The following is a 26,506-nucleotide window of genomic DNA, read 5'->3' as shown; positions in this document are numbered from 1 at the left end:
TCTAATAGTTTAACTACAGCTGCCCATAGCTTCTTGAGTGTATTGCTAAATCCTCATAACAAACAGAGCATAGGTACTATTACTATCTCACATGCACAGTGCCAGATAACTAGGACTGCATTCCAGATTGGTTGGGTAAAGGCTGGAGGGTCTCCTCATCACCACAGGCCTTGTCTTCAGGTGTCTGACACAAAGACAGACACTGAATCATATTCAGGGGCCTCTACAATGAGACTTTGCTGCAACATTCATCTGGAGGTATCTCTATAAATTACTATACACTCGCCGGCCACTTTATTAGGTACACCTTACTAGTACCGGGTTGGACCCCCTTTTGCCTTCAGAACTGCCTTAATTTTTCATGGCATAGATTCAACAAGGTGGTGGAAACCTTCATCAGAGATTTTGGTCCATATTGACACAATAGCATCACGCAGTTGCTGCACATCTGTTGGCTGCATATCCATAATGCAAATCTTTTATTCCACCACATCCCAAATGTTCTCTATTGGATTGAGATCTGGTGATCACATTGAACTTATTGTCATGTTCAAGAAACCAGTGGTGAGATGATTGAAGCTTTGTGACCTGGTGCATTATCCTGCTGGAAGTAGCCATCAAAAGATGGGTACGCTGTAGTCATAAAGGGATGGACATGGTCAGCAACAATACTCAGGTAGGCTTGGCATTTAAACAATGCTCAATTGGTCCTAAGGGACCCACAGTGTGCCAAGAAAGCATCCCTTACCCCATTACACCACCAGCCTGAACCGTTGGATGGATTCATGCATTCATGATGTTTACGCCAAATTCTGACCCTACCATCTGAATGTCACAACTGAAATCGAGATTCATTAGACTAGGCAACGTTTTTCCAATCTTCTAGTGTCCAATTTTGGTGAGCCTGTGCGAATTTTTGCCACAGTTTCCTGTTCTTAGCTGACAGTAATGAATGAATGACTTGTATAGCGCAACGCATGTGAACTGAATCGCCTCTGGGCGCTTCTTCCAGCCAGTATCTGCTTGGCTGGTGCGGTCATTTTTACCCTGTAGGATCATGACACGCTAGGGACACACAGTCATACACACATATATACTGGGCCAATTTGGACGAGATCCAATTTACCTACCAGCATGTCTTTGGAGTGTGGGAGGAAACCGGAGTACCCGGAGGAAATCCACGCAGACACAGGGAGAACATGCAAACTCCAGGCAGATGGTGTCGTGGTTGGGATTCGAACCAGCGAACCTTTTGCTGCTAGGCGAAAGTGCTATTCACTGCACCACTGCCTGGCACCCGGTGTGGTCTTCTGCTGCTGTAGCCCATCTGCTTCAAGGTTCAATGTGTTGTGCATTCAGAGATGGTATTCTGCATACCTTGGTTGTAACAAGTGTTTTTTTTACACCAACAAGGCCTTTTTGTCCACACAACTGCCACTCACTGGATTTTTTCTCTTTTTTGGACCATTCTCTGTATACCCTAGAGCTGGTTTTGTGTGAAAATCCCAGTAGATCAGAATTTTGAAATACTCAGACCAGCCCATCTGGCACCAACAACCATGCTATGTTCAAAGTCACTTTCTTCCCCATTCTGATGCTCAGCTTGAACTTCAGAAAGTCGTCTTCATCGGGTCTAGATGCCTAAATGCATTGAGTTGCTGCCATGTGATTGGCTGATTAACAATTTGTGTTGCCAAACAATTGAACGGGTGTACCTAATAAAGTGTCCAGTGAGCGTATATACCCAGGTATATGTACACAATTCCACCAAGATTCATATCGGGCCCTTTGCTGAAAATGTCTTTATGTACATCGAAAGTATGTACTGTTAATAATCTTTTCTTATATAAAGTTTGTATTATTTCTCTACTAGTGTGCATCTATATGCTTATGGCTGATGGTATATGCTGGCTGCAGTAGCTCATCTGCGCCCAATTACTTTGATTAGATTACTGATTAATTTCCCAGGAAGGGAACCCCTCTGTTAACAGAGGTCCTGTCCTGGGGTGGAGACACTGCCAACTTTATTATCAAACACTCTCTTCCACTTAGCAAAGGTTCTGGTTCTCGTATTTACCTACAGGTGTAGCACAATATCCTGTTTGGGGAGGGCCATTTCTCAAATCCCCCCTCCCCCAAAAGATGGCTACACCTGTATTACAGGACTAGCTGAACAGAAGTGCACATTGCCTTGCAGGTAAGACAGCTTACATACCGCATATGCAAGTCAACTGCAGTTCAGCTTTATGAATGTTGTTATGGTAACTTTACAATCTTATGGCAAGTATGATTTGTTGAGTTACATTGTTAAAAATGCACAAAATGCAGACTATGGATACTGCATGTATGTTAATGGAAAGACTGATGGATAGTTGGGAATTAGACCCTGCAGCAATTAGTGTATTAGAAACAAACACAAAACCACAAAACAGATTGGCTGCCCTGACATTTTTATGTAGAAAAGCATTAATTGGCTTGATGTACAGACATTAAATTGAATCCTTTAAAATATGCTTGGTGAGAATGGAATCCTAAATATGTCACTAGATTTTACTGCCACTTGTAAAGCACTGCAGTTACTTCATTATGACAGGCCATTAACTAATAAGTGGTACGCTACAAGCTTACAATGAGCACACAATTAGCTGAGCTGCTAAAATAGTGCTCAATTTCCTTAACATCCTTCTAATGAAGAAGAGAAGACAGGTACCTTGTGTTCCATCACTCCTGGCACAAAGTGAGCATTCAGTATACTGCTGAATATTCCAAACTGTTCGCTTTGACTGCAATAAAAAAAAAAGTGAAACAAATCAATCCACTTGTATAGTGATAGCTAAAACATGCATATTATATTTCACTCCAAATGCATCCAAACAGAGTATGAAAAGGCTAGCTAAAACAAACTGATACATCTTGCCTGACTTCCTTTAGAGCCCATTCACACAGGGGCAACACGACTTCTAGCCAGGGCAGTCTTAATGAGAGGTCACACCTGGGCACTGCCCAGGGGCCCTAGCTGCATGGGGTGCCCCTGCACTTTCCCCAAACAGCTGGTCCTTGACCCCACGCTGCCCCGTAATTGGGGGCCCCACCATGGCACTGAGAGTGATAGATACACAGGGGAGGCAGTCTGCCTTCTACCTACTTGATGTCTGTTTACCTGCACTGTCATCATTGTACGGGCCCCAGAGCATTACTTTGCCCAGTGGCCCATCCTGCTATTAAGACGGTCCTGCTTCTAGCACGACTTTGGGGGGCAACTTGGACACGACTTGAGTATGAATCATCAGGCAACTTACAAGGCAACTTCAAGTCGCCTCCAGGACAGTACAAGGCAACTTCAAGTCGCCTCCAGGACAGTACAAGGCAACTTCAAGTCGCCTCCAGGACAGTACAAGGCAACTTCAAGTCGCCTCCAGGACAGGAGGCTTTCCAGTGGCCAATTAAACAACAATCAGCTCTGTGGGAGGGAGGGGGGAGGGAGGGGTTTGCCTGAGAAATGTATGTTATCTTCCTGTATTGTTGCCTCAGTTAAGACAGTGATCCGACTTCTGAGGCGACTTCCATTGAAATCAATGGGTACAAGTTGCCTACAAGTTGCCTAGAAGTCGGATTGAAGTAGTACAGGAACCTTTTCTGAAGTCAGAGCGACTTCAGTAGTGTACATTAAGACGACTCCCATTCACTTGCATTCATTTTCTCGACCGCGCAACTTGGGTCGACTTGAAGTCAGATCCCAGGTCGCCCCAGTGTGAACCGGCTCTTACTGCTTTAATTTCTTGGTCTTTGATGGCCATAGGATGCTCAGGAATTACCAACACAAGGTGGAAAATATAAACAGAATGTGGCTGAAAGAGGTTGGAGGAGATCAACAGTACTGAGAGGGTGCAAACAATATCTTGAATGTGGCAGTTGTTGCTTTAACAAATTAAATCCCATCCAGCTATGTTGAGATATACAGTATTTTAAGTTATATTTTCATGGTGCCAGTTTTTACAGAAATGTATTGTGTGTTATATGAACAGTCAACGTGTCAACAAACCTCAACCTCTTTCAACATTAGCCAAGTTATTACACTTAAGTTATTACACCCAAAAAAAATTTTTTTAACATTACATTCAGCCAAGTTGTCAGAATGACATTAGGCTGTTTTTTTTTATTTCATTGCCGTACATACCGTATTTTCACCGCCGCTTCCGGGTATGTAATCTGCGGGACTGGGCGTTCCTAATTGATTGACATCCTTCCGACCGGCACATACAGCGCGGCACGAGTTGCCGAAAGAAGCCGAAAGAAGCCGGACCGCGAGTCGGCTCTATACGGCGCCTGCGCCGAACGTCGGTGCGCAGGCGCCGTATAGAGCCGACTCGCAGTCCGGCTTCTTTCGGCAACTCGTGACGCGCTGTATGCGCCGGTCGGAAGGATTTCAATCAATTAGGAATGCCCAGTCCCGCAGATTACATACCCGAAAGCGGTGGTGAAAATACGGTATGTACGGCAATAAAATTAAAAAAACAGCCTAATGTCATTCTGACAACTCGGCTGAATGTAATGTTAAAAAAAATGTTTGGGGTGAACCCCCGCTTTAAGGATATTTTTATCAAAGGTAACAAATATCCCCGGGTAACACTCTCCCTAGTTATGTAGTGCATGAAGCATATTCTCTGCACAAATAACTCTTTAAAAAGATAAAAACAAAAACATTCACCAACATTGTGTTTTTCAATAGAAAAAAGTAGGCCTGAGTTTGGGACATAATTAGATACCACTGGATACTGTTAAATTAGGAGCCGTGCAACCATGGTTTTCCTGTTATTGTATCTGTTTGCTTAACTACACACATATCTAACTGGTTGGGAATTAACACCAATTTTCCAGGAATGATGGTGATCACCTTCGTGCCCCTTATGTAGGACAAGTAGCTGGAAGTAGGAGCCCCACATGCAGACACCATCTCTTTGGTGAACATAGGGTGCCAAAGAGCCTAAAATCGTTCAAATAGACCAAATGCTTTGAAAAAGTGTACCAACTTTTTAGAGTTTCCCTTTTTAAAGCAACCCCAGCTGCTTCTGACCATTTGGGCAGTACCTTTAAAGCCCCCTTGCCATTGAAATATCAACCTATGTGACTGAGAAAGAGGAAGGGGGGCACAGCTTTTGGATTTATTTATTTTCTGTTAAAAAAAAAATAAGTTAAACATTTTACATTTACCCTTTTTAGCCATTAGTAGCTTCAAAATAATCTTTATATGGAAATGCAGCTTACTGTATTTGTAGCTATCTATTTGCTGTATTTAAAACATGGCCAATGTGACTAACAAATATGCTTGTCATAAATAGGTAGGTCCCACCATTACTACTGACACAAGTGTGACATTTTGGGTAAAATAGTATAAAAAAGTCATCACTCCATGTAATATATAGCTCTTTTACTGAGAACAGCAATCACTGATGCTTGTTGCAAGGACATGAAGGTTCTCTTTGTTAAGGCACCACTGCTGACTGTGCACCATGGAAGTTTGGAGGAAAGAGGTTTGTGTATTGGACAATGCATCTTTATGTGGTTAAGAGTTATGATTTAGCATACTGTATAGTTTTGGGCCCACAACCATGAGTCAGCTTTGAGGATTTATTATAAAAGTATGTATTGTTGGTTTTTCTTATTAAATTTTGGTCTTTGTATGATAAATGGAAAGTTGTTATTAAAACCTTTCCTTTTTCAATATATTAGCTACAATCTTGATTATGACAGATGACCACAAAACATTATACAATAGAAAAAAATGAGATGCAATTAAAAAGCAGAATGTTTAATTTCATAGATAAATAGCAAACCTTGGGTATTTGCAGGGAAAGATGCAAAAATGTCTGAGCAAACGCTGCCTTTGGGCTGGGGGAATCTCAGATGCTGCTGTATTCCATGTTGCCAGATATATGATGCCCTTGATTGTTTTCCAATTCAAAGACAGGGGATCAAATATTCTTTCTTGATCAAGCAGCTGTCGAACAAACTCACATGCTGGCTGGCCTCCACGTTTATTTGTCTAAATGACAAAATTATATTTAAGACATTTGTTTTTTTACTATTATTATATGCTTTGCTCCTCAGACCTATCCAAAGAGAAAGTGCAAAGACACTAAAAGCAGAAACAGGAAAATAATGTTACCCAATTAGGTTTCAGTTTTGTACATTACAACTGGTCTTTGCAATGACTTACTGTGCAGGCTTGTTGGTGTCTACTTGCAGCAATTTACATTCATGGTTTTAGCCTCCTTCAACTGTATCCACAGAGCCTCCTGAACTGCCTATGCAAATACTGACTTTTTCTGAGTCAGTATCATAGGTACAAAGGGCCAGATTCACAGAAGAAGTACGCCATAGTATCTGCTGATACTCCGGCGTACTTTCAAATTTGCCGCGTCGTATCTTTAGTTTGAATTCTCAAACCAAGATACAACGGCTTCTGGCTTTGATCCGACAGGCGTACGGCTTCATACGCCTTTGGATCGTAGGTGTAATGCTTCGGTGCCCGCTCGGTGGAGTTCGCATCGTTTTCCGCGTCGGGTATGCTAATTAGCTGTTTACGGCGATCCACGAAGGTACGCACGGTCGTAGCATTCTCTTACGTCATCGCTAGTCGGCTTTTCCCGGCGTATAGTTACAGCTGCTATTTCTTGGCGTATATTTAAACTTGCCATGTTAAAGTATGGCCGTCGTTCCCGCGTCGAATTTAATTATTTTTTTTTTTGCGTAAGTCGTCCGTGAATAGGAAAGGACGTAACGCACATCGCCGTTCAAAAAATTACGTCGGTGTGACGTCATTTCGCGCAAAGCACGGCGGGAAATTTCAAAACGGAGCATGCGCAGTACGTTCGGCGTGGGAACGCGCCTAATTTAAATGATACACGCCCCATTTGAATTAGGCGGGCTTGCGCCGGACGGATTTACGCTACGCCGCCGCAAGTTTACAGGCAAGTGCTTTGTGAATCAAGCACTTGCCCGTAAAACTTGCGGCGGTGTAACGTAAATGCAATACGTTACGCCACCGGAATTCTACCTGAATCTGGCCCATAGAATCTAAGGCACAGTGGGATGCAATATGAGGACATGTCTATACCCTTACAGACAAAAAATGTCTGATAACTTGGGATTTTTGTGGGACACATTGGGGTATTTTTTTTTTAATACTGGCAGCATATGTGGGCACAGTATGGAAGCCTGCAGATGTCAGTTTATGCCCAAATGTGTAATCCCACCATGTTACAGATTTATTCACAATAGTCTTCGTCTTTGTACATAAACATTAAAGGCAAACAAATGTAAACTACAGGATCTGTTCTCATTCAGCTTTATTGCATTTGTATTCTAGTTTTCTGCAAAGATCAATGTAAAAGGAATAGAAAAACATTACAAAATCTCAAAAAGTTTGAGTAAGACTGTGTTGTTCAAACTGCAAAGATGGTTGAAAATTAAATTACTGTATATACTCGAGTATAAGCCAAGTTTTTTAGCACATTTTTTTGTGCTGAAAATGCCCCCCTCGGCTTATACTCGAGTCACCTTTTTATGCCTGATCTCCCAGACTTTTGGGACCCGGTACCAGCCAGCCGTAGGTCCCCTGGACCCCAAACTTGGCACACATGTAGCCCCCCTCTTTCTCTACAAGTGTGCAAAGATTGTTGTTCGGGGGATTTACGGCCGAGGAGCACCAATTTTTCAGAGCCAGGCACCCCTTCCATAGACTCTCATGTTAAACAGTAATTTCTCTGGTGATTTTGGGGACCCAATACCGGCGGGTTGTAGGTCCCCTGGACCCGGAACTGGGCACACAAGTAGCCCCATTTCTCATCTACAAGTGTGCAAAGTTTGTTGTCTGGGGGAGCACCAATTTTTCAAAGCCGGGCACCCCTTCCATAGACTTCCATGTTAAACATCAGTCTAGTCATGGATGCAGTGAGGCATGGGCATAGTGAGGCATGGACATAGTGAGGCATGGGCACAGTGAGGCATGGGCACAGTGAGGCATGAGCACAGTGAGGCATGAGCACAGTGAGGCATGGGCACAGTGAGGCATGCACATGGACACAGTGAGGCAAAGTGAGGCATGCAGATGGACACCCTAGGCTTATACTCGAGTCAATAAGTTTTCCCAGTTTTGTGGTAAAATTAGGTGCCTCGGCTTATATTCGGGACAGCTTATACTCGAGTATATACTGTAAATAAATTCGAGCTTCCTATCTGTTGTTGTAATGCTACAGCAACTCCATGTTAGGTGTCAGTACAACATGTGCAATAAGACAAATAAAGGAATCTTAACCGATTATGGAAACAAACTAGCAAAAGCATCAGGTGAACAGAAAAGGGTCTGAACAAAGAGTATACCAGATGAGGGAAGCAGAAAAGGGTCTGAACCAAGGGTATGCAAAATGAGGGGGGCAGAAATTGGTCAGAACCAAAAGTATGCCAAATGAGGGGGGAAGAAAAGGGTCTCAAACAAGCATTTGCTTTATGAGGGAAGAAGAAAAGGGTCCGAACCCAGAGTATGCCATAAAGGGGAAGCAGAAGAGTATCTCAATCAAAAATATGCCAGATGAGGAAAGAAGAAAAGGATCTACACCAAGGGTTAGCCAGATGAGCAGCAGAGAAAAAGGTCTAAAGCAAGTGTTTTAGTGGAGGGAGGCAGAAATGTCTAAACTGAGAGCATGTCAGATACGGGAAGCATTAAAGGGACTGAACCAAGGGTATGCCAAATGAGGGGGCAGAAAATGGTCTGAACTAAGAGTATGCCAGAGCCAAGCATTTGCAAGATGAGCATTTGCAAGCATTAGCCATGAATAAGCACTGATTTTGTGCGAAACGTCGGCTGTCCCCTGTTTCTGTTGCTGTGATCTGGTAATGCTTTTGCTGTTCGTTTAATAAAAGACAACCTGTACAGTTTTTGGAGTGCGGCCATCCATCCTTCATTCAACCTTTATTACATTTGCAAGATGACATGGGGTAAAAAAGGGTCTAAAGCAAGATTTTGCTAGGTGAGAGGAGCAGAAAAGCATCTAAACCAAGTGTAAGCCAGATGAGGAAAGCAGAAAATGGTCTGAACCAAGAGAATACTAGAAAAGGGAGGTGGAAACGGATCTAAACCAAGAGTACAGTATGCCAAATTAGGAAGGCAGAAGAGGGCCTAAAGCATTTAATAGATGAGGGATACAGACAAGTGTCTGAACCAAAAGCATGCTAGATGAGGGAAGTATAAAAGGGTCTAAACCAATAGTATGCCAGATGATGGTAGCAGAAAAGGGTCTGGACCAAGAACTAGCCAAATGAAGGAAGCAGAAAAAGGTCTGAACCAAAACTTTTCCAGATGAGGGGGCAAAAAAAAAACGGTTTGAGGCAAGAGTTTTTCAGATGGGGGAAGGGGGGTCTGAAACAAGTGTTTGCTTTTAGATCACATGGAAAAATCCCCTCATGGTACTGTGGGCTTATTTAATAAAGATGGACAAAGAGAAATGCTAATTTGCAGAGTTTAGGAACCCACAGCAACCAAATTACTCAACTTAGACTAAGTTGAGTTCTGACTGGTTGCCATTGGTTCATACACTGCATTATGTTATTTTAGATAAAGTTAACAATTGAATAAATGCCCTTTAAAACCTATGTATACTTAACTCCAGTCAAACCCCTTCTTGTCCCCACAACAATGTTATCACCAGGACAAGAAGTGGGAATCACTTTACTAAGAGCACCAGTAGTGATAAGAAAAAAAAAAAAAAAACAGTTCCACTTCAACTAAAAGCATACAATGTTTAATACATGAAAAGAGCTTAGAGTACTTTTTTGTTTCTAATAGGTTTGAGCCAAACATTTGTTCTATTTATACTATCCTAGCTAATTCTGAATGAACACATTTCAGTGCAATTATCCTGAAATCGCCATCGGTGCATCTGCTGTGTACAATGCTTAACCTTGCAAGAACCTCATTTATAAAATGTACTTTTGATTTTCCGCAGCAAGACAGGTCTTCCAAACTAATTTGCAATAATAGGCTTCTTAGTCTAGTCTCCTGTGTATTGAGTTATCACCTTAGCAAGGTTGAGGTCATCAAGCAAACATAACAATTTCTTGTTTCCTGCTGGTGTATGCATTGTGCCATGTCGCCACTCCAGTCGATCTTTTAAACATCCCCATAGTCTCCGAGGATCTGTTGAACTAACAAATATGTACAGTAATTGTAATGATGTGCATTGTCTTCCATTTTAGTGTTAACATAAACAAGTTTTTTTTTACCAAAAATCAGAATTCATATCACATTTTTAGAATGCTGCCTATTGCTCGGTATACTGTGCAGAGTACAAACTATTTGAGCTCACAAAAAATATCATGAACCTAAACTAGGTTCGCCAAACAGCTAAAAAAACTCGCTGCAGAGTGATGCATATTTGGTATCACTATACCTTTCTATTTGTATGCACATGAGCGGGAGGTGCATGGAGGCCAGGAGACAAAGTGATACCCTGGACTTTTTCTACTCCTAGGAGGGTGATGTCTGGTATAGGAGCATTATATTGCATTACGGTAGAATTGGCCTTGCCTATGTTCCTCTCTATTTTATGAACAAAATATGGATTTTTTTGCACTAATTGCAATGCTTTTAATGGTTAATAATTATGCACCACAAACTATAAAGCTAGCAACCTAAACTAATCAGATTGAGAATATTCACCACCACGTCATTTATAATGATCTATTTTGAGATTTACTAAGAGTATTTGGTAGCTGGTATATAACTTTAGGAAAACAATAAAACAAAATAACAATAAAAAATGATCCAAAAAATAATCCATGCACAATGAATTTTGCTTATAGTACAAGTGTAGTCTTTCTTTGAACCCCTCACCCCATCTTTTGGGTACATGCCACTAACAATGCAAAGTCAACAAAGTTATACTTAACGGATATCTATACCCAAAACCTTTTTAGTTTTGGATAGAGAGGGGAAGGAATCAGAACACCTGCCAGGATTATTTGCAATCCCTTAATTTCTGGTAAAAATGTTGTCCCCTAGGACAGAAGATGAAGACACATTTCTCTAATAGCCACACAATTAGAATTGAACATGATTTTTCTTTTACGTTAAGTAAAATAATGTTATAACCCGTCAGCATGTTATTGTTGTCTTTTTACCTTTTGCATATTTACTCTTACTTCCATTCTAGTAAAAGTTTGTCCTTAGAACAGAAAAATAAAGAGAAATATTTCTAATGAAGCCTAAGATAGCAGTACAACCTGGCAGGGGTTATAACCTATAACCAGGGGTATAGAAAAACTTTAACCAGTTAGGGACTGCCCCACACAATAATACTGTGGCAGGGCAGCCGCTCTGTGCGAGATCACGTATCTAGTACATGATCTCACACTTCCGGGTCTGTGGTGTGCGCGCCGCCATTGACCCGCTCCCATGTGATTGGACACAGCGGAAGCCAATCAGTGGGTCCCGTGGACCCGATGTCCACCGGGACCCACCGATCATTTCGGAGATCAGCAGAACAGCGGTCTGCCTGTGTAAACAAGGCTGATCGCCATTCTTTGAGAAGGGAAGACAGAGATCCTGTGTTTCTGCTAAGCAGGAACATGGATCTCTGTCTTTCCATAGTAAATGCACCCCCCCCCCCCCCCCACACACACACACACACAGTTCGAAAGCACTCCCAGAGATTAGTGTCACTGGTTCCCCAAAAAATTCAAAAGTGTCACTTTGGCCCAAATTCTCGTAGATGGGCGTAAAACTGCGGCGGCATAACGTATGTAATTTACGTTACGCTGCCGCAAGTTTTACAGGCAAGTGCTTTATTCACAAAGAACTTGCCTGTAAAGTTGCGGCGGCGTATCGTAAATCCCCCGGCGCAAGCCCTAATTCAAATGAGCCGGGTAGGGGGCGTAGAGCATTTAAATTAGACGCGTTCCCGCGCCGAACGTACTGCGCATGCGCCGTCCTTAAAATTTCCCAACGTGCATTGCGCTAAATGACGTCGCAAGGACGTCATTGGTTTCGACGTGAACATAAATGGTGTCCAGCCCCATTCACGGATGAGTTACGCAAACAACGTAAAATTTTCAAATTGCGACGCAATACTTAACATTGGATACACCACCTAGGGGGCATGTTTATCTTTACGCCACGTATCTCTTACGGAAACAGCGTAACGTGAATTGGCGTAATGACTCATTTGCATACTCTACGCCGACCTCAATGGAAGCGCCACCTAGCGGCCAGCGTAAATATTGCACCCTAAGATACGACGGCGCAGGCCGTCGTATCTTAGGCATGTTTAAGTGTATCTCAGTTTGAGCATACACTTAAACATACGACGGGCTTAGATTCTGAGTTACGTCGGCGTATCTACTGATACGCCGGCGTAACTCTTTGTGAATCTGGGCCTTTGTGTCCAATTACTCTGTGGCAGTCCCGCTATAAGTCGCTGATTTCCCCATTATCAGTTTAAAAGAAAAAAAAATCCATAAAAATATCCCATAGTTTGTAGGCGCTATAACTTTTGCGCAAACCAATCAATATACGTTTATAGTTGTTTCTTACCAAAAATATGTAGCAGACTACATATTAACCTAAACTGTCAAAGAAATTCGATTTTTTTTTACATTTTTCTATATGTTATGTTTTATAGAAGAAAATAAAAAATATTGTTTATTTTCAAAATGATTGTTTTTTTGGTTTATAGTGCACAAAATAAAAAATGCAGAGGTGATCAAATGCCACCAAAAGAAAGCTCTATTTGTGGGGAAAAAATTACATAATCTGTTCGGTACAGCATTGCACGATAATTGTCAGTTAAAATTACGCAGTGCCACATTGCTAAAAATGGCTTGGTCAGAAAGGGGGGTAAACCTTCCAGAGCTGAAGTGGTTAATGTGTATCTAAAATCCATTTTTATTTTTAAGTTTTGTATAGAATGTTATTGCTGTCTGTTTCCCACTGGACAGAATGGCATTCCTTGTTTGTTCCAGTAACTACTGTCACAAGGACTAAAAATGTAGGGAAATCCAAAATTTTGAGTTGCCACTATTGATTCAATGGGGCACTTGCTGCAGTGACAACTGTCAATGGCCGTGTCCATGGGCATATTTGGATAGCAAATGTCTTTAAAAAAAATTACAAATTATGTAGTACACAAAATACATTTGTGTTGCTTCATGTTAGATTTGATGTTGCCGGCAACATTGGCAACATCCAAAGCTTGCCAAAGCCTCAATTCAAGTCAAAAGAAGCACAGTGTTCTAAACTCTGCTAATGTATTTTGTGAGCATGTGCAGAGTACTACATCAAGACACTTTCCCAGCTTCCCCAAGGCATTTTCAGATCTTTCAAAAGAACTTTACAATGCCCAAGTAAACATAAAAAAAAGAAAAAGGTAATTTTCCATACTTTAAAGAGATTTTCTCCTGCTTAATATTGTTTCTAGGAAACAGGAAGAGAAGACAAATCTCAATCAGACACTGGTGGAAATAATTAATCTGACTAGGGTTTTAACTAGGATGGAAAATGACCTGGGTGTCCTAGTAGATGATAGGCTTAGCAATGGCATGCAATGCCAAGCTGCTGCTAACAAAGCAAACAGAATATTGGCATGCATTAAAAAGGGGATCAACTCCATAGATAAAATGATAATTCTTCTGCTCTACAAGACTCTGGTACGGCTCCACCTGGAGTATGCTGTCCAGTTCTGGGCACCAGTTCTCAGGAAGGACGTACTGGAAATGGAGCAAGTACAAAGAAGGGCAACACAGCTAATAAAAGGTCTGGAGGATATTAGTTATGAGGAAAGGTTGCGAGCACTGAATTTTCTCTCTGGAGAAGAGACGCTTGAGAGGGGACATGATTTCATTTTACAAATACCATACTGGTGACCCCACAATAGGGATAAAACTTTTTCACGGAAGGGAGTTTAACAAGACACGTGGCTGCTCATTAAAATTAGAAGAAAAGAGGTTTAACCTTAAACTACGTAGAGGATTCTTTACTGTAAGACCGCTCAAGGATGTGGAATTCCCTTCCACAGGCGGTGGTCTCAATAGGGAGCACCAATAGTTTAATCACCTTAAGGACCATTCTATAGAGGGATATACAATATAATACTGACATATAATCACACACATAGGTTGGACTTGATGGATTTGTGTATTTTTTATTACTATGTAACAATGTAACTATGTAACTCTTTCAGGCTGGGTTCACACTATCTGCGGAGAGGCTCGCAGCAGGGAGACTGGTGCGTCCCTGTTCACCATTTCAGGTCCAAAATAGGTCTGAATTTTTGCCTGAATTCAGACCTGAAACGGATCCAAAGATGCACAAGACCCTTCTGCAGTGCACTCTGCGGTCACCCCGGAGATGTGTGAACCTGCTCCATTGTGAGATGATCACACTCTCCTATCATGCGAATTGAATGTGGATGCGTATGTGTGAACCCAGCCTTATACATAAGTGTTGACATATTTACATACACCCCCCCCCCCCAAGTAAAAGATAATTAATTCAAAATAGGTTTGCATAAATAATATTTTGCAGATTTGACTGTCGATGAATTGGGACTGTGAATGAAAAGTCAAACTACAGGAATTTGTGCACAATATCTACCTGTTGATGGGAATTCTTAGTTCAGACATCTCAGCTACATCCCCCAAGCACAGAGCATTAAGCAGCTCATGGCTAAGAATGGATTTTCCACAACCGGTATCTCCAGCCAAAAGAACAGGATGGCCTGAGGTAGTCAATAGACTTGAAAGGTAGAGCAGTTGCTGGAAAAAAGACAATTTAATTATATTTTGCTATTCGTGTGTGTTACAAAGTTTGACTAACTCACTGAAATTCATAAATAAATGAAGGAAAGAAAAATGCCAATGCTTTTATATTATCTTGAACTTCGGGTGCTGCAGCTAACACTGCAATTCAATGTAAAATACCTTTTACTGGATACAATAAATTGCAGATTTATTATTTGTGATTCCTCTTTTATATGTGTAAAAACAGCAATGTGACATACTGATTTACCATTTCATTATTTTATTTTTTTATTATTTTAAATGTAATGAAAATATGTAACATTTTCTCTGACAAGGGCTAAGATTGAAATCGTTTTTTTAAAAAAGGAACAAATAAAAAAAAAGATGTATTTCAAATTTGTAAAGGTGGGCATGGAATTTGGTAAGCTATTACTTTGAAAAATCTAGTGGCAAATATTTATCGTGCCCTGTTTGCTTTCCGGGCCCTTCAAAGTACCTGGCACTTAAAGGCATAGGACAGCATGTGCCTCTCTTTCCTTCGCTCTCACAATGCAGATCCCTGCAACTGAATAGCCCATTGTCAGAACCCATCACTTTCACATGGAATGAAGGAAGTTCCTTAGCCATGTATGAGTTCACAGAATTTACACAGGACCCTCCACTCAGCTCTGGCAGGTGAACGATGCAGTGGGAGAGCATGGGCAAGATAAGAATCAGTAGCAGAGAAGGTGGGATGTAAAGAAACAACAAGCAAAGTACTTGGGTGAAATGGTAGAGGAAACTATGAAAATGTTTCACCCCAAGGTTTCCTGCGGATATCACTGACTGCAATATCATGTTATGCATTATGAAATAATACACAGTACAGTCAATGTATCAGGGAAACCCAGAGAGCTCCCTCCCCAGTGTTTCTTGGCACTTTAAAGGAGTTGTAAAGGCAGAAGGATTTTTATCTTAATGCATTAAGATAAAAATCCCTCTGTGTGCAGCAGTCCCCCTCAGCCTTTCCGAGATTCTCCTTCCTGATTGGCTAAGACACAGCAGCGGCGCCATTGGCTCCCACTGCTGTCAATCAAAGTCAGCTAGTAAATCAGGAAAGAGAGGGGGCAGGCCGGGTTCGGGCTCAGTGTCTGAATGGACACCGGGAGCTGTGACTCAGCTTGGGTGCCCCATAGCAAGCTGCTTGCTGTGGAGGCACTGAACAGGAGGGAGGGGCCAGGATCACAGAAGAGGGACCTGAGAAATGGAGGATCTGAGCTGTTCTGTGCAAATCCACTGCAACAAAGTAGGTAAGTATAACATGTTTAATAATAGGAAAAAAACTGAGCCTTTACAATCATTTTAAAGTATTTCCCAGCCTGGATCCCTTTCCTCTTCATTCTGCAGCTGGTGTCTGGGAAGTGAAGAATCACTGAGCTGTACACCTGATATGAATATTTCACTGGGTATCAGGAACTCTGCATGGTGTAAGAATTAAATTAAATCATTGTGGTACACATTTAAAACAGAAAAACATTTTTTAAACAATATATGCATATTTATCCTTGACTTTGCAGCTCTGAGTGGAGATATAAATACCGTATTTGCCGGCGTATAAGGCGACCAGGCGTATAAGACGTTCCCCTAATTTTGCATTTTTTTAAGAATTTTTTGCCTGTACTCACCGTATAAGATGGCCCCCATTCCAATGCTTCATATTTCTTTCTTCTGGAGCCATATTCTTCTTCATTCTTGCCGGAGATGGAGCCAATCACGGCGAGTGATGTATTTTATTAATTAATACAAAGCCTGCTTGGATTGGCAGAGGCTGTAACATCATCAGCCCACGCCTCTCTGACTCTCAAATCCAATCCGAGCAGGCTTCTGTATGTAGGAACTCGGATTGGCAGAGGTTGTTCCCCCAATCCGAGCAGGCTCTGTATTCATTTGAATACATCGCTCACCGGGATTGGCTAAGCGGTATATACTGTATGTAGCCGAAGCTACATACAGTATTACCGTACATCCAGCAGGCATCCGAGCAGCCGACCCGGCGTATAAGACGACCCCTGCTTTTTGGCCAGTATTTTTAAGTGTAAAAGGTAGTCTTATACGCCAGCAAATACAGTATATACAATGCTGTCCCTGAATTGTAAAGACTGCAGATATTCAGCTTATCACCTGCCTCAGAAATTATCTTGAGTCGGACCAAGGCAGAACAAACACCCACGAAATGACCTTCTTTTGGGGAGGTACCTGAGCCTGTATGGGCGGATTTTTTCACTCTGGCATGCATGCCTCCCCTTCCTTGCCACACCCACGTGACGCTGGGCAGGACACGCTGTATCAGCTGGGAGCATTTTAAATTTGCCTCACTTGGTTTCTATGTGTCTCTCTGGTAACACCTTTATATACAAGCATTCACTTGTGATTTTGGTTACCAATTTTCATGTGAACCAACAAGGTAAATCACCATAGCTTTCACCTATACTTTTAGCACTTTGTCCATTTGTTCCCTTTGTTTCCCTTATTATCTCACCCAGGATATATTTTTCTTTTTTTTCATCCACTTTCATACTTGGTGGTTGCTCAGTTCTTCCTTTCATCTGACCTGGTGCATGGGCTTTTCACACTTTTCAATAATATTATACATTCAATATATAGTACTGATCTCAATCCACAGAAGTGTTGGCTCACCGTCATCTACATTTGCACATTGGCCTTGGAGAATCCACAGTGCTCCATGCTTATCCACGTGTCTCTACCTCAGCTCCCATGCCAGAAATCTCTAACAGCTCTGATCCTCTGTTCACATCTATGCAGTTGACATGAGTATTTATAGGGATGTCCATCTTGTCCCTTACACCCATTATTTATTCCTATTATTCAGCTACAATAGTATTTTATTTTATTTTTATTTTATTAAGGTTACAGTATTTGTCTTTATAGATCACCATTGCATTCGCCCCTGAAGAGTTGGTACTCCCCAACTAAACGTGTTGGGCTTACATAGATGCATGATGTCCATACAGATGATTTTATGTCTTTTATATTGTTTTACTGATTTTCCAACACCATCAAGCCCTTTCAGTGGTTCATGTTGTGCAGGACTACTCTTTACTCCATGATATGCCAAGTACCATAGCGTCAATATGTATATGGGGTTTTTAGGATGCTCTGCGTTCATGCGATTTTTGTGTATGCATTTTTTTGTCATTCAGTATGTTGTACATTATCTCACAAGGTATAATAAAATGACTGCTTTTTGGTATACATCTCTCATTCAAAGTCCCATACAAACTCACCCCTTTTTTGTTGGAACTCATATAAGCAATACTGTGTTTTATATCCCACATGCTTACTCTATATAGTGATTGGCCTCATTTAAAGTCCCCCTGACCAAACTCTCTCTTTTTCTATCCAAATTTGGGATGGAGGCCCATTACTCATGGTGCCTTGGACCACATCATTCTTCCTCGCTTCTTTTGGAAAGTAGACACCCCAAGGTGATCTCATGTTCTGCCATACATTTTTGGAAATGATATGCTGGTATTGAGGAGCTTAAAACATGGAGCATGTTAATGGTTCATTAGATACATTAATGTGCACAGGTCATACACAAAAAGAGGATGTCATACACAGAAAGAGGATATGGTGAAAAAGTTAGGGTACGGGTCACTTACAGAGTAAGGGGGGGGGGGAGTGAAGGGTTAATACACTTCACAATAACAGGAAGGATGCAGATCAGTAGAACAGGGAAAGAACTGGAGGTAAAAAGGTTATAGGATAATCCCACAGTTAGCCCTCTTCTACTCTGAATCTGCTGTGGACACTAATCAGCGACTAATGAATGAGACACTGCATGGTACAGAGACTCTTGGATTGGCTCTATACACAGTGTCTTTAAAGATAGCCATCTCAACAGTTAGGTTCACAGATATTAACAGGTGCACTAGTCACTCAAAGACTATAGATGTTTTCTTACAATACAGCAGTAGTACGATGGTTAAATATATGTTTTTACCTTGCCCAATCAGGGCAAAGGGACAATCTTTGCAAAGGAGCCCCTTACCCAATGATCCCTACCCAGCTCTTTACTGCTGCTTCTTCCTGTATCACAGACAATAACAATAACTAGCTGGTGTGATAGTGCTTGAGTCTAGAAGCCACGTGCTAGGCCCTGAGCATTGTCATTCTTCAAAGATTATTACATCACTGTACTCCCTTGGATCTGACCTGAGCCGACATGGGGGATTTAAGTGCTGGCTACAACAGATAAAAAAGTATCAGTGGTTCAGTGGGGGAGAATTTTAAAAGACACTGGGCTCTATTCACAAAAGGAACTTGCATGCGATATTTAGGTGTCCGAACACATTTTGCCTAAATATCAAATGTGATTCTGTAACTGGCAATTCACTAAACTATTCTGCAGTATTTAGTGCAAAATGCTTAAACTCAATTCATATAAGGAAATAAATAATTAAATGCATGCAGTAATTAAGTAGTGATCCAGGCAGGTTTGTGTGGAATATGTACTGGTTGTCAAGAAACTGGCAGCCACCCGCTCCTTAACAACCACTAAACAACATAGTTGTTGGAAGTGGGTGGCCACCGTGTCCTTAACACCCGATGAGACATCAGCTGTCAGTGTGGTTTCCCACAGACAGCTGCAAGAAAAAAAATGGCCGCAATTAAAAGAGGTGAAAAAAGCCCTTCCGGTCTGGTATGGATTTTGAAGGTAGCCCAGATGCCAAAATTTAAAATAAAATGGTGTAGGGTCCCCCCCAGGATCCAAAACAGAGCCCTTTTTTAAGCATGCAGCCTGGTTGACCACATCCCTTAGTTATTTAAGAAATATCAGGCGGCGAACTGGCAGACGGCGTGAGCCTTCGGTGCAAGCAGACTTTTTTTAGGTTGGCGGTGTTGGCGGGTGGTGTGATTGATGATGGACCTACACTGGGAGACATTTATTTTTTAAATAAAGTACTTGTCAAAAACAGTTTAATGTCTTTTTTTACACTACACATTTTTTTGGGGGGTGAATGAGTAGTGGTACTACTTTGGTGGGAGCCCTGCATCATTTTTTAACCACTTGCTGACCGACGCACACACATTTACGTCAGTAGAATGGCTTGTACAGGCAAATGGGCGTACCTGTATGTCCCTTTGAATTTGCTGTCTATCGTGCATGTGCTGACCGCTGCGCGCCGCAGATTTGATGTTCACCAGTGGCCCACAAATGCGGCAAGGAGAGGCAGAACGGAGAGAGATGCCTATTTAAACAAGACATTTTCCTGTTCTGCCTAGCAACACGACAGGGATCTACTGCTCCCTACTGACAGCTGATGACTCATCGGTTGTTAGGGATGCAGCGGGCACCGGCTCTTTAACAATCATGTTGTTTAGTGGTTGTTAAGGATGTGGGTAAGTATGGGGGGGGGGGGCTGCTGCACACATTAAGATAAAAAAACTTCTGCATTTAGAACCACTTTAAAGCGTGTTTTGATCTAATTACATATTGAAATTACAGTTCGCAGTAAATGGTTTAGTTCATTACACAAAATAACAATTCCAACTTGCTTAGAACAAAAAATAATCAGTACTTTCTGACTGTAGTTGCAAATTAATAAAATGTGTGGCACAGATTATAAAATATTACCTCGCTGTGTAGTGTGTGAACAAATGCCTCGGAGGCCATGTTTTGTCCATGACTAACAGAGTAGGAGGAAAGTGTGTCATGCCATCTGACAAAATGTCGCGTATCAGTGTCAATGTGATAGTCCCAGACCTGCAGGAAAAATGAATACTGATTGTCAGCAACAAACGTTCGATTGGGATTAAATATTTATGCTCATGAGTAGTGCTGACAGGTCCTGACACTTATTTGCAGGCACATCATTCCAGTATGATCACTCCTTGCCAAGAGATAACCAGTGCCAGACTACATTGTCTTTTCTAGAAGATGATGCTTGTCTACCAGAAAAGGCAGCTGTTGGCTGTTAACACTATCGCTGCCAATGTATCATTCCTTCTTGCTAACATTAACACTATATAAGTACATTGGTAATTTATATGTAAACACAATTACTAATTATAAACGTTAACATGTTAAGGCAATTTCAAAAGTAATTTTCAATCCTTTTAAATCTGACCGATCCCAATTCTAATTGTTCTGAAAAGTTGGAATTCGTTGAAAATGAAACAAAATTTTATAAAAAATAAACTAAACGAATTCCAGAACAAAGTGAAATTGGTAACATAACTAATCTATCTGAAACGAAACAAAAAAAAACTCTGTTCTGCACATGTCTACTAAAATGCTGTTTTTTTATCGTTCTTGCACCTGATTGAGTGTTTTCACAAAGTGAAACCTTACCACATTCACAAAGCTTTGGAGAAATAAGTGCAAGTGCACTTGCAAATTGCACAGTCTATTTACCTTTGGTATATCAACCCCATACTATGCATGATTTTATCATCTGTAGGGACACATTTTGAGAACTAAGCTAGCTGTATTCAGAGAACACAACATAACAGGGTTCAAAATTTTAACTATAAAAGAATACACACAGGAAGAGGTAGAGCAAGTTTACAAAACGCATGCAACATTTCCAGCCATGTTGCCTATGAACCTTATCTACTGAGCACTTGGAGTTGATTTACTAAAGGCAAATAGAATGTACACTTTTCAAGTGCAATTGCATTAAAGTGATATTAAACCCAGGACCCTGCATTTACTAAATCTGGTCTCCCACAGTACACATAACATGGAAATGCAATTGATTTTAGTCAATATAAACTTCAAGATACCTTTTCTCATCAGCAGTATATAGAACTCTTATGACTTCTATGAGTGCCTGGTTAAAGCGTGCAGGTGTTGTTTTCCTTCTACTCTGATTGTCCTATGAGGCTGCAGGACCCCTGACCCTCTGTCTGGACAGTGCTGATTGGCCCTGTGGTGATCACATGCACCCTCCCAGGGAAAAAAAACTCTCTAGCAATACACATCAAACTCAATGTGTGCAGAGTGTCCCCAAGGCTCTGTTCTATCAGAAGATGGATCAGGGACTGTGGAAGAAGGGGTGGATCAGAGAAGACAGGATCAAACAGCCTTTTTACACAATGTGGAGGATTAACCTCCCTGGCGGTATTCCCTAGTCTGGCTCGGGGTGAATTTTTCATACCAAAAGCGGTATCCCCGAGCCAGACTCGGGATCGCATTGCAGGATACAGGGGAAGTTACTTACCTTGTCCCTGGATCCTGCGATGTCTCCCTGCTGTGTGTGCGCGAGCTGTCATTTCACTCGATTCACACTGGTGACTGCCAAGTGCCAAGCTCCGTTCCCTGCGAGCAGGGCGGCGCACGGGGGCGGAGTTCGGCGCCAAATTAAAAAAGTAAAAACACAGTATAGGTACAGTAGACTGTAATCATACAGATTACAGTACTGTATAAAATAATTACACATCCCCTTTGTCCCTAGTGGTTTGTCCAGTGTCCTGCATTTAGTTTTATATAATAAAAACTGTTCTTTCTGACTGGAAACTGGAGATTGTCCATAGCAACCAAAAAGTGTCAGTTTATGTCAAAAGTGGTTTTAGACTAGCTAGAAAACAGCGAAAATAAATTAGAATCACTTGCAGAATTGAGCGATATCGATTTGTCTGGAAATTCGTCAACACTGAAAGTAATGACAGCGACAATTCTGCAACTGAGCAAATTTCAGTGTTTTTGATTTGATTGCATTATTGAATCATTTTTATAATAATTACATTATTATTTGTTATAATTATTTATAGTTATTTATTATATTATAATTTATGATTTTGTGTTTCAAACTTTATCATACCTGGGATGTCTACTAGACTCTTGTTTGGACAGATGTGAAGCCTCGTACACACGTCCAGGGAACTCGACGGGCAAAACACATCGTTTTGCTCGTCGAGTTCCTTGTGAAGCCGCCGAGGATCTCGGCGAGCCAAATTTTCCTATTCCCGTCGAGGAAAAAAAAGACATGCTTTCTTTTTGGCCCAACGAGATCCTCGACGGTTTCCTCGTTGAAGAGTCTACACACGACCGGTTTCCTCTGCAAAAAAAATCCAGCAAGCTTCTTGCTGGTTTTTGCCAAGAAACTCGGTCGTGTGTACAAGGCCTGTGTGTGTTATTCCTACGAATCACAGGCCTACAATATAAAACACCAAATTTCCATGCAAAATAATGGTACCGCTTTCAGCATCAAAAATCTGAAAGAATCATACCGCCAGGGAGGTTAAATGATGGAAATCACCAGAACTTCAGCGCACAGTCTATTTGCTTTTAGTAAATCCACCTCATTGGTTCCTAAGCTTCCCTCCTTTTGTCTGTTGCAATGCATAATACAAATATACCTACAAATATATATAACACGATAGAAAGGTAGCTAATCTAATCAAATTCATTGCCACAAGTAAAACTGTTGGCTGAAGTAATTTTTATTTATTTTAATCTTTTATCACACTTGGCAAATAAATTATCAGTAAAAGCAATAATCATTTTACACTGTAAACATCACCTACATTGTATTACACATATACAAAAAACATTACCTCAACTTCTGCTGGAAAGGTGGTGTGGTTTCTATATGTGTGCCTCCACCAGTTACTGAACATAGTTCTTTCACTGGAGTCCAGCCATCCTCCAAAAGACCATATGCATGCAAATATGAAATATTTCTTTTTATCCTCAACCAGCATGTCAGGGACATGGAGCAACAAAGCCTTTTAAAGGAAAAAGGAATAGATTAGAAGGGTAATCAGGGTTTTCCCCAAAATCAAGAACGATATCATACACATATGAAGCTTGATGCAACTTTTCAAAAAAAATCTGCAGATTGACTTTATTAACCACTTCAGCCCCGCAATCAGAGCTTTCATCTGTTGCTATTTGATTACCTCTGCGGTTTATATTTTTTGCGCTATAAACAAAAAAAGAGCCGCAATTTTAATATTCTGTTATAAAACGTTTGAAAAAAATGTGTTTCTAACTGTATGGGGGATGGGTTGCCTGGTCAAACACACATATCCATCTTCCTGCTTAGCAGAAAGACAGGATCTGTGTGATCTCCCCTGTCAGAATGGTGATCTGCCTTGTTTACACAGGCAGATCCCCGTTCTGTCACTGTGATTACACCATCTCTCCCCGCCCGCCTAGCATCACAGCTTTTCTGCCTTCTAACTGTCATAGGACGGCAGTATAGCTCCTGCGCATGTGCCGGTTTCCCCGATTTTGAATGCGGGATGCTCCGTATGCAGTACCGCTGGAGAGAGGCTGCAAGAGAATACATGTAAGTGCGGAAAACCTTTACAAATTGGCCTTAAAGCGATAAGCTGCATCTGGTGTTTGTGCTGGAAAACTGCATCTAGTGGAAGGATAGTAACGAGCGGCGACAGTGGCAAGTGAGACGCTTTCGTAGTTCATTGACTCTTATGGCTCAGAAGGTATGGGAAGACACTTGTACTGAGTGTCTACAAGATCCTGACATTGCATCTGATGATCGTGAGTACAATGCTCTGCAGGCTCTCAAGAAGAAATAATCAATGCACATTTTTTTTTTAACCTGCAAAAAATATATTTTTTTGTGCAAAAGTGAATTTGGACTTAAAAGGTATATTTTCAGTGTTTGCAGATGTCACAAAGCTATGCAATAGAATAACGTCCTTGATGTTTTCAACTTACAAGCAGACCTCAATGTACTGTTTAATTGGGCATAACAATGTGGCAAATGAGGTTTAATGTTCGTAAATATAAAGTTTTACACTTGGGGGCTAAAACATGCATTCACCATAATACACCATACATTCTTGGAGGATATCAACAAGGGTAGTCAATGGTTGTGAAGGGTCTGGTTGTTCTGGTGGATCATAGAATGCAATACCAAGCTGCAGTTTCTAAAGCTAGCAAAAGACTGTCTTGTTTTAAAAAGGTATAAAAAGGTATAGACTCCAGAGATATCATTTTCTCCTGTACAAATCATTAGTAAGACCTCATCTGGAATATGCAGTTCAGTTTTGGTCGCCAGTTCACAAAAAGTAGTTTAAAGAGATAGAAAAAGCATGGAGGAGCTTAGCTATGAGGAAAGTTTAGCTGGCCCATATGGAAAACTTGGTGTAGAGTCACTCACATTGAGATCATCACAGAGGACAAGGGGGTACTATTTACGTATCGGGAGGAAAATAAATTTAACCTCAAAATATGGAAAGGCTTCATCACAGTAAGAGCTGTACAAATTGCAGAATAGACTCCCTCAGAAACTAGAACTGGCCAGCTCCTAAATGCATCAAAAATATAACTGGATATTAACATATATAGGTAATAACACCAGGCTTAGTTAATCCAGGAAATATCACATTGCCTCGTGTGAAATCAGGAAGGAATTTTTTTTCTCCCACTGGAGCAAATTGTATCATCTTTTTTTGTTTTTGTTTTTTTTTGCCTTCCTCTGGATCAGCTCTGAGTACTAAATGGAAATGTTCTATTTGTTTGCTTTTTTCTATTGGTTGAACTAAATAGACTAGTGTGTTTTTTCAACCTGACTAACTATGTAACTACTGTATGTCAAATATATTGTTTTTAGTTGCAACCTACAAAAAACAGAAATACAGAAAGTACCACATCTTCACTTGCAACAGTAATAAAATCAGTTGGTAGCACCATCACTAAGATTTTGAAAACAATATTACAGTAGGTGCACGCGATATTGTGTCAATCTCGCTCTCTTTCTCGGCGAGATTGAGCACCAACGAGCCCCATCGCGGGAGCCAGCGCCGAGCTGGCTTGCCGCGATAGAGACAAAGCCGTCATAGAAGCGACGGGAGATCCGACTTGGATTCCCGCCAATTCTACACGTGTGCGGCGTTTGTTATGAATCCTGAGGGGGAAGTCCCCGCCGGATTTTAAATAAAAATCCGGCATGGGTTCCCCCTCAGGAGCATACCGGGCCCTTAGGTCTGTTATGGGTTGTAAGGAGAGCCCCCCCTACGCCGAAAAAACGGCGTAGGGGGTCCCCCTACAATCCATACCAGACCCGTATCCAAAGCACGCTACCCGGCCGGCCAGGAAAGGAGTGGGGACGAGCGAGCGCCCCCCCCTCCTGAGCCGTACCAGGCTGCATGCCCTCAACATGGGGGGGTTGGGTGCTCTGGGGCAGGGGGGCGCACTGCGGCCCCCCCCACCTCAGAGCACCCTGTCCCCATGTTGATGAGGACAGGGCCCCTTCCCGACAACCCTGGCCGTTGGTTGTCCGGGTATGCGGGCGGGAGGCTTATCGGAATCTGGGAGCCCCCTTTAATAAGGGGGCCCCCAGATACCGGCCCCCCACCCTAAGTGAATGGATATGGGGTACATCGTACCCCTAACCATTCACCTGTAGGAAAAATGTCAAAGTTAATAAACACACCACACAAGGGTTTTTAAAATAATTTATTTTTCTGCTCCGGAGGCTCCCCCTGTCTTCTTTATTAGCTCTTCTACCAGGGGGAGCTTCTTCTTTGACGTCTTCGGGTGGGTGGGGGCCGCCGTCTGGTTCTCTTCCACCGCCAGGGGGGTAGGTATCACATTGGTAGGTACAGAGCATGATGGGACTGTGAGGCCTATATAGGTCCGATGAAAGCAGCGCACCTGCCATTTCAGCGAGAAGAGCCGGCGTGTCAACATCTGGAGAAGTGAAGAAGATGACGTCACAGCCCGGAAGAAGAAGAA

The 26,506-nt window shown here is 41.7% G+C and overlaps 1 protein-coding gene across 1 annotated transcript in view; it reads right to left on the bottom strand.

Moving 5' to 3' along the window:
- Positions 1 to 26,506, bottom strand: part of LOC120926622 (dynein beta chain, flagellar outer arm-like) — a 533,844-nt gene that overhangs the window by 284,624 nt on the left and 222,714 nt on the right. Inside the window, 6 exon segments of the mRNA XM_040336739.1 lie at positions 2,711 to 2,783; positions 5,835 to 6,043; positions 10,077 to 10,203; positions 14,648 to 14,808; positions 20,432 to 20,560; positions 23,356 to 23,526. Coding sequence (XP_040192673.1) covers positions 2,711 to 2,783; positions 5,835 to 6,043; positions 10,077 to 10,203; positions 14,648 to 14,808; positions 20,432 to 20,560; positions 23,356 to 23,526 — 870 coding nt within the window.

This window comes from Rana temporaria, chromosome 2, assembly GCF_905171775.1.
Source record: "Rana temporaria chromosome 2, aRanTem1.1, whole genome shotgun sequence".
In the NCBI taxonomy this organism is placed as follows: Eukaryota; Metazoa; Chordata; class Amphibia; order Anura; family Ranidae; genus Rana; species Rana temporaria.
The sequence above is the reverse complement of the archived record's forward strand: the minus strand, read 5'-3'. Positions and strand labels throughout refer to the sequence as shown.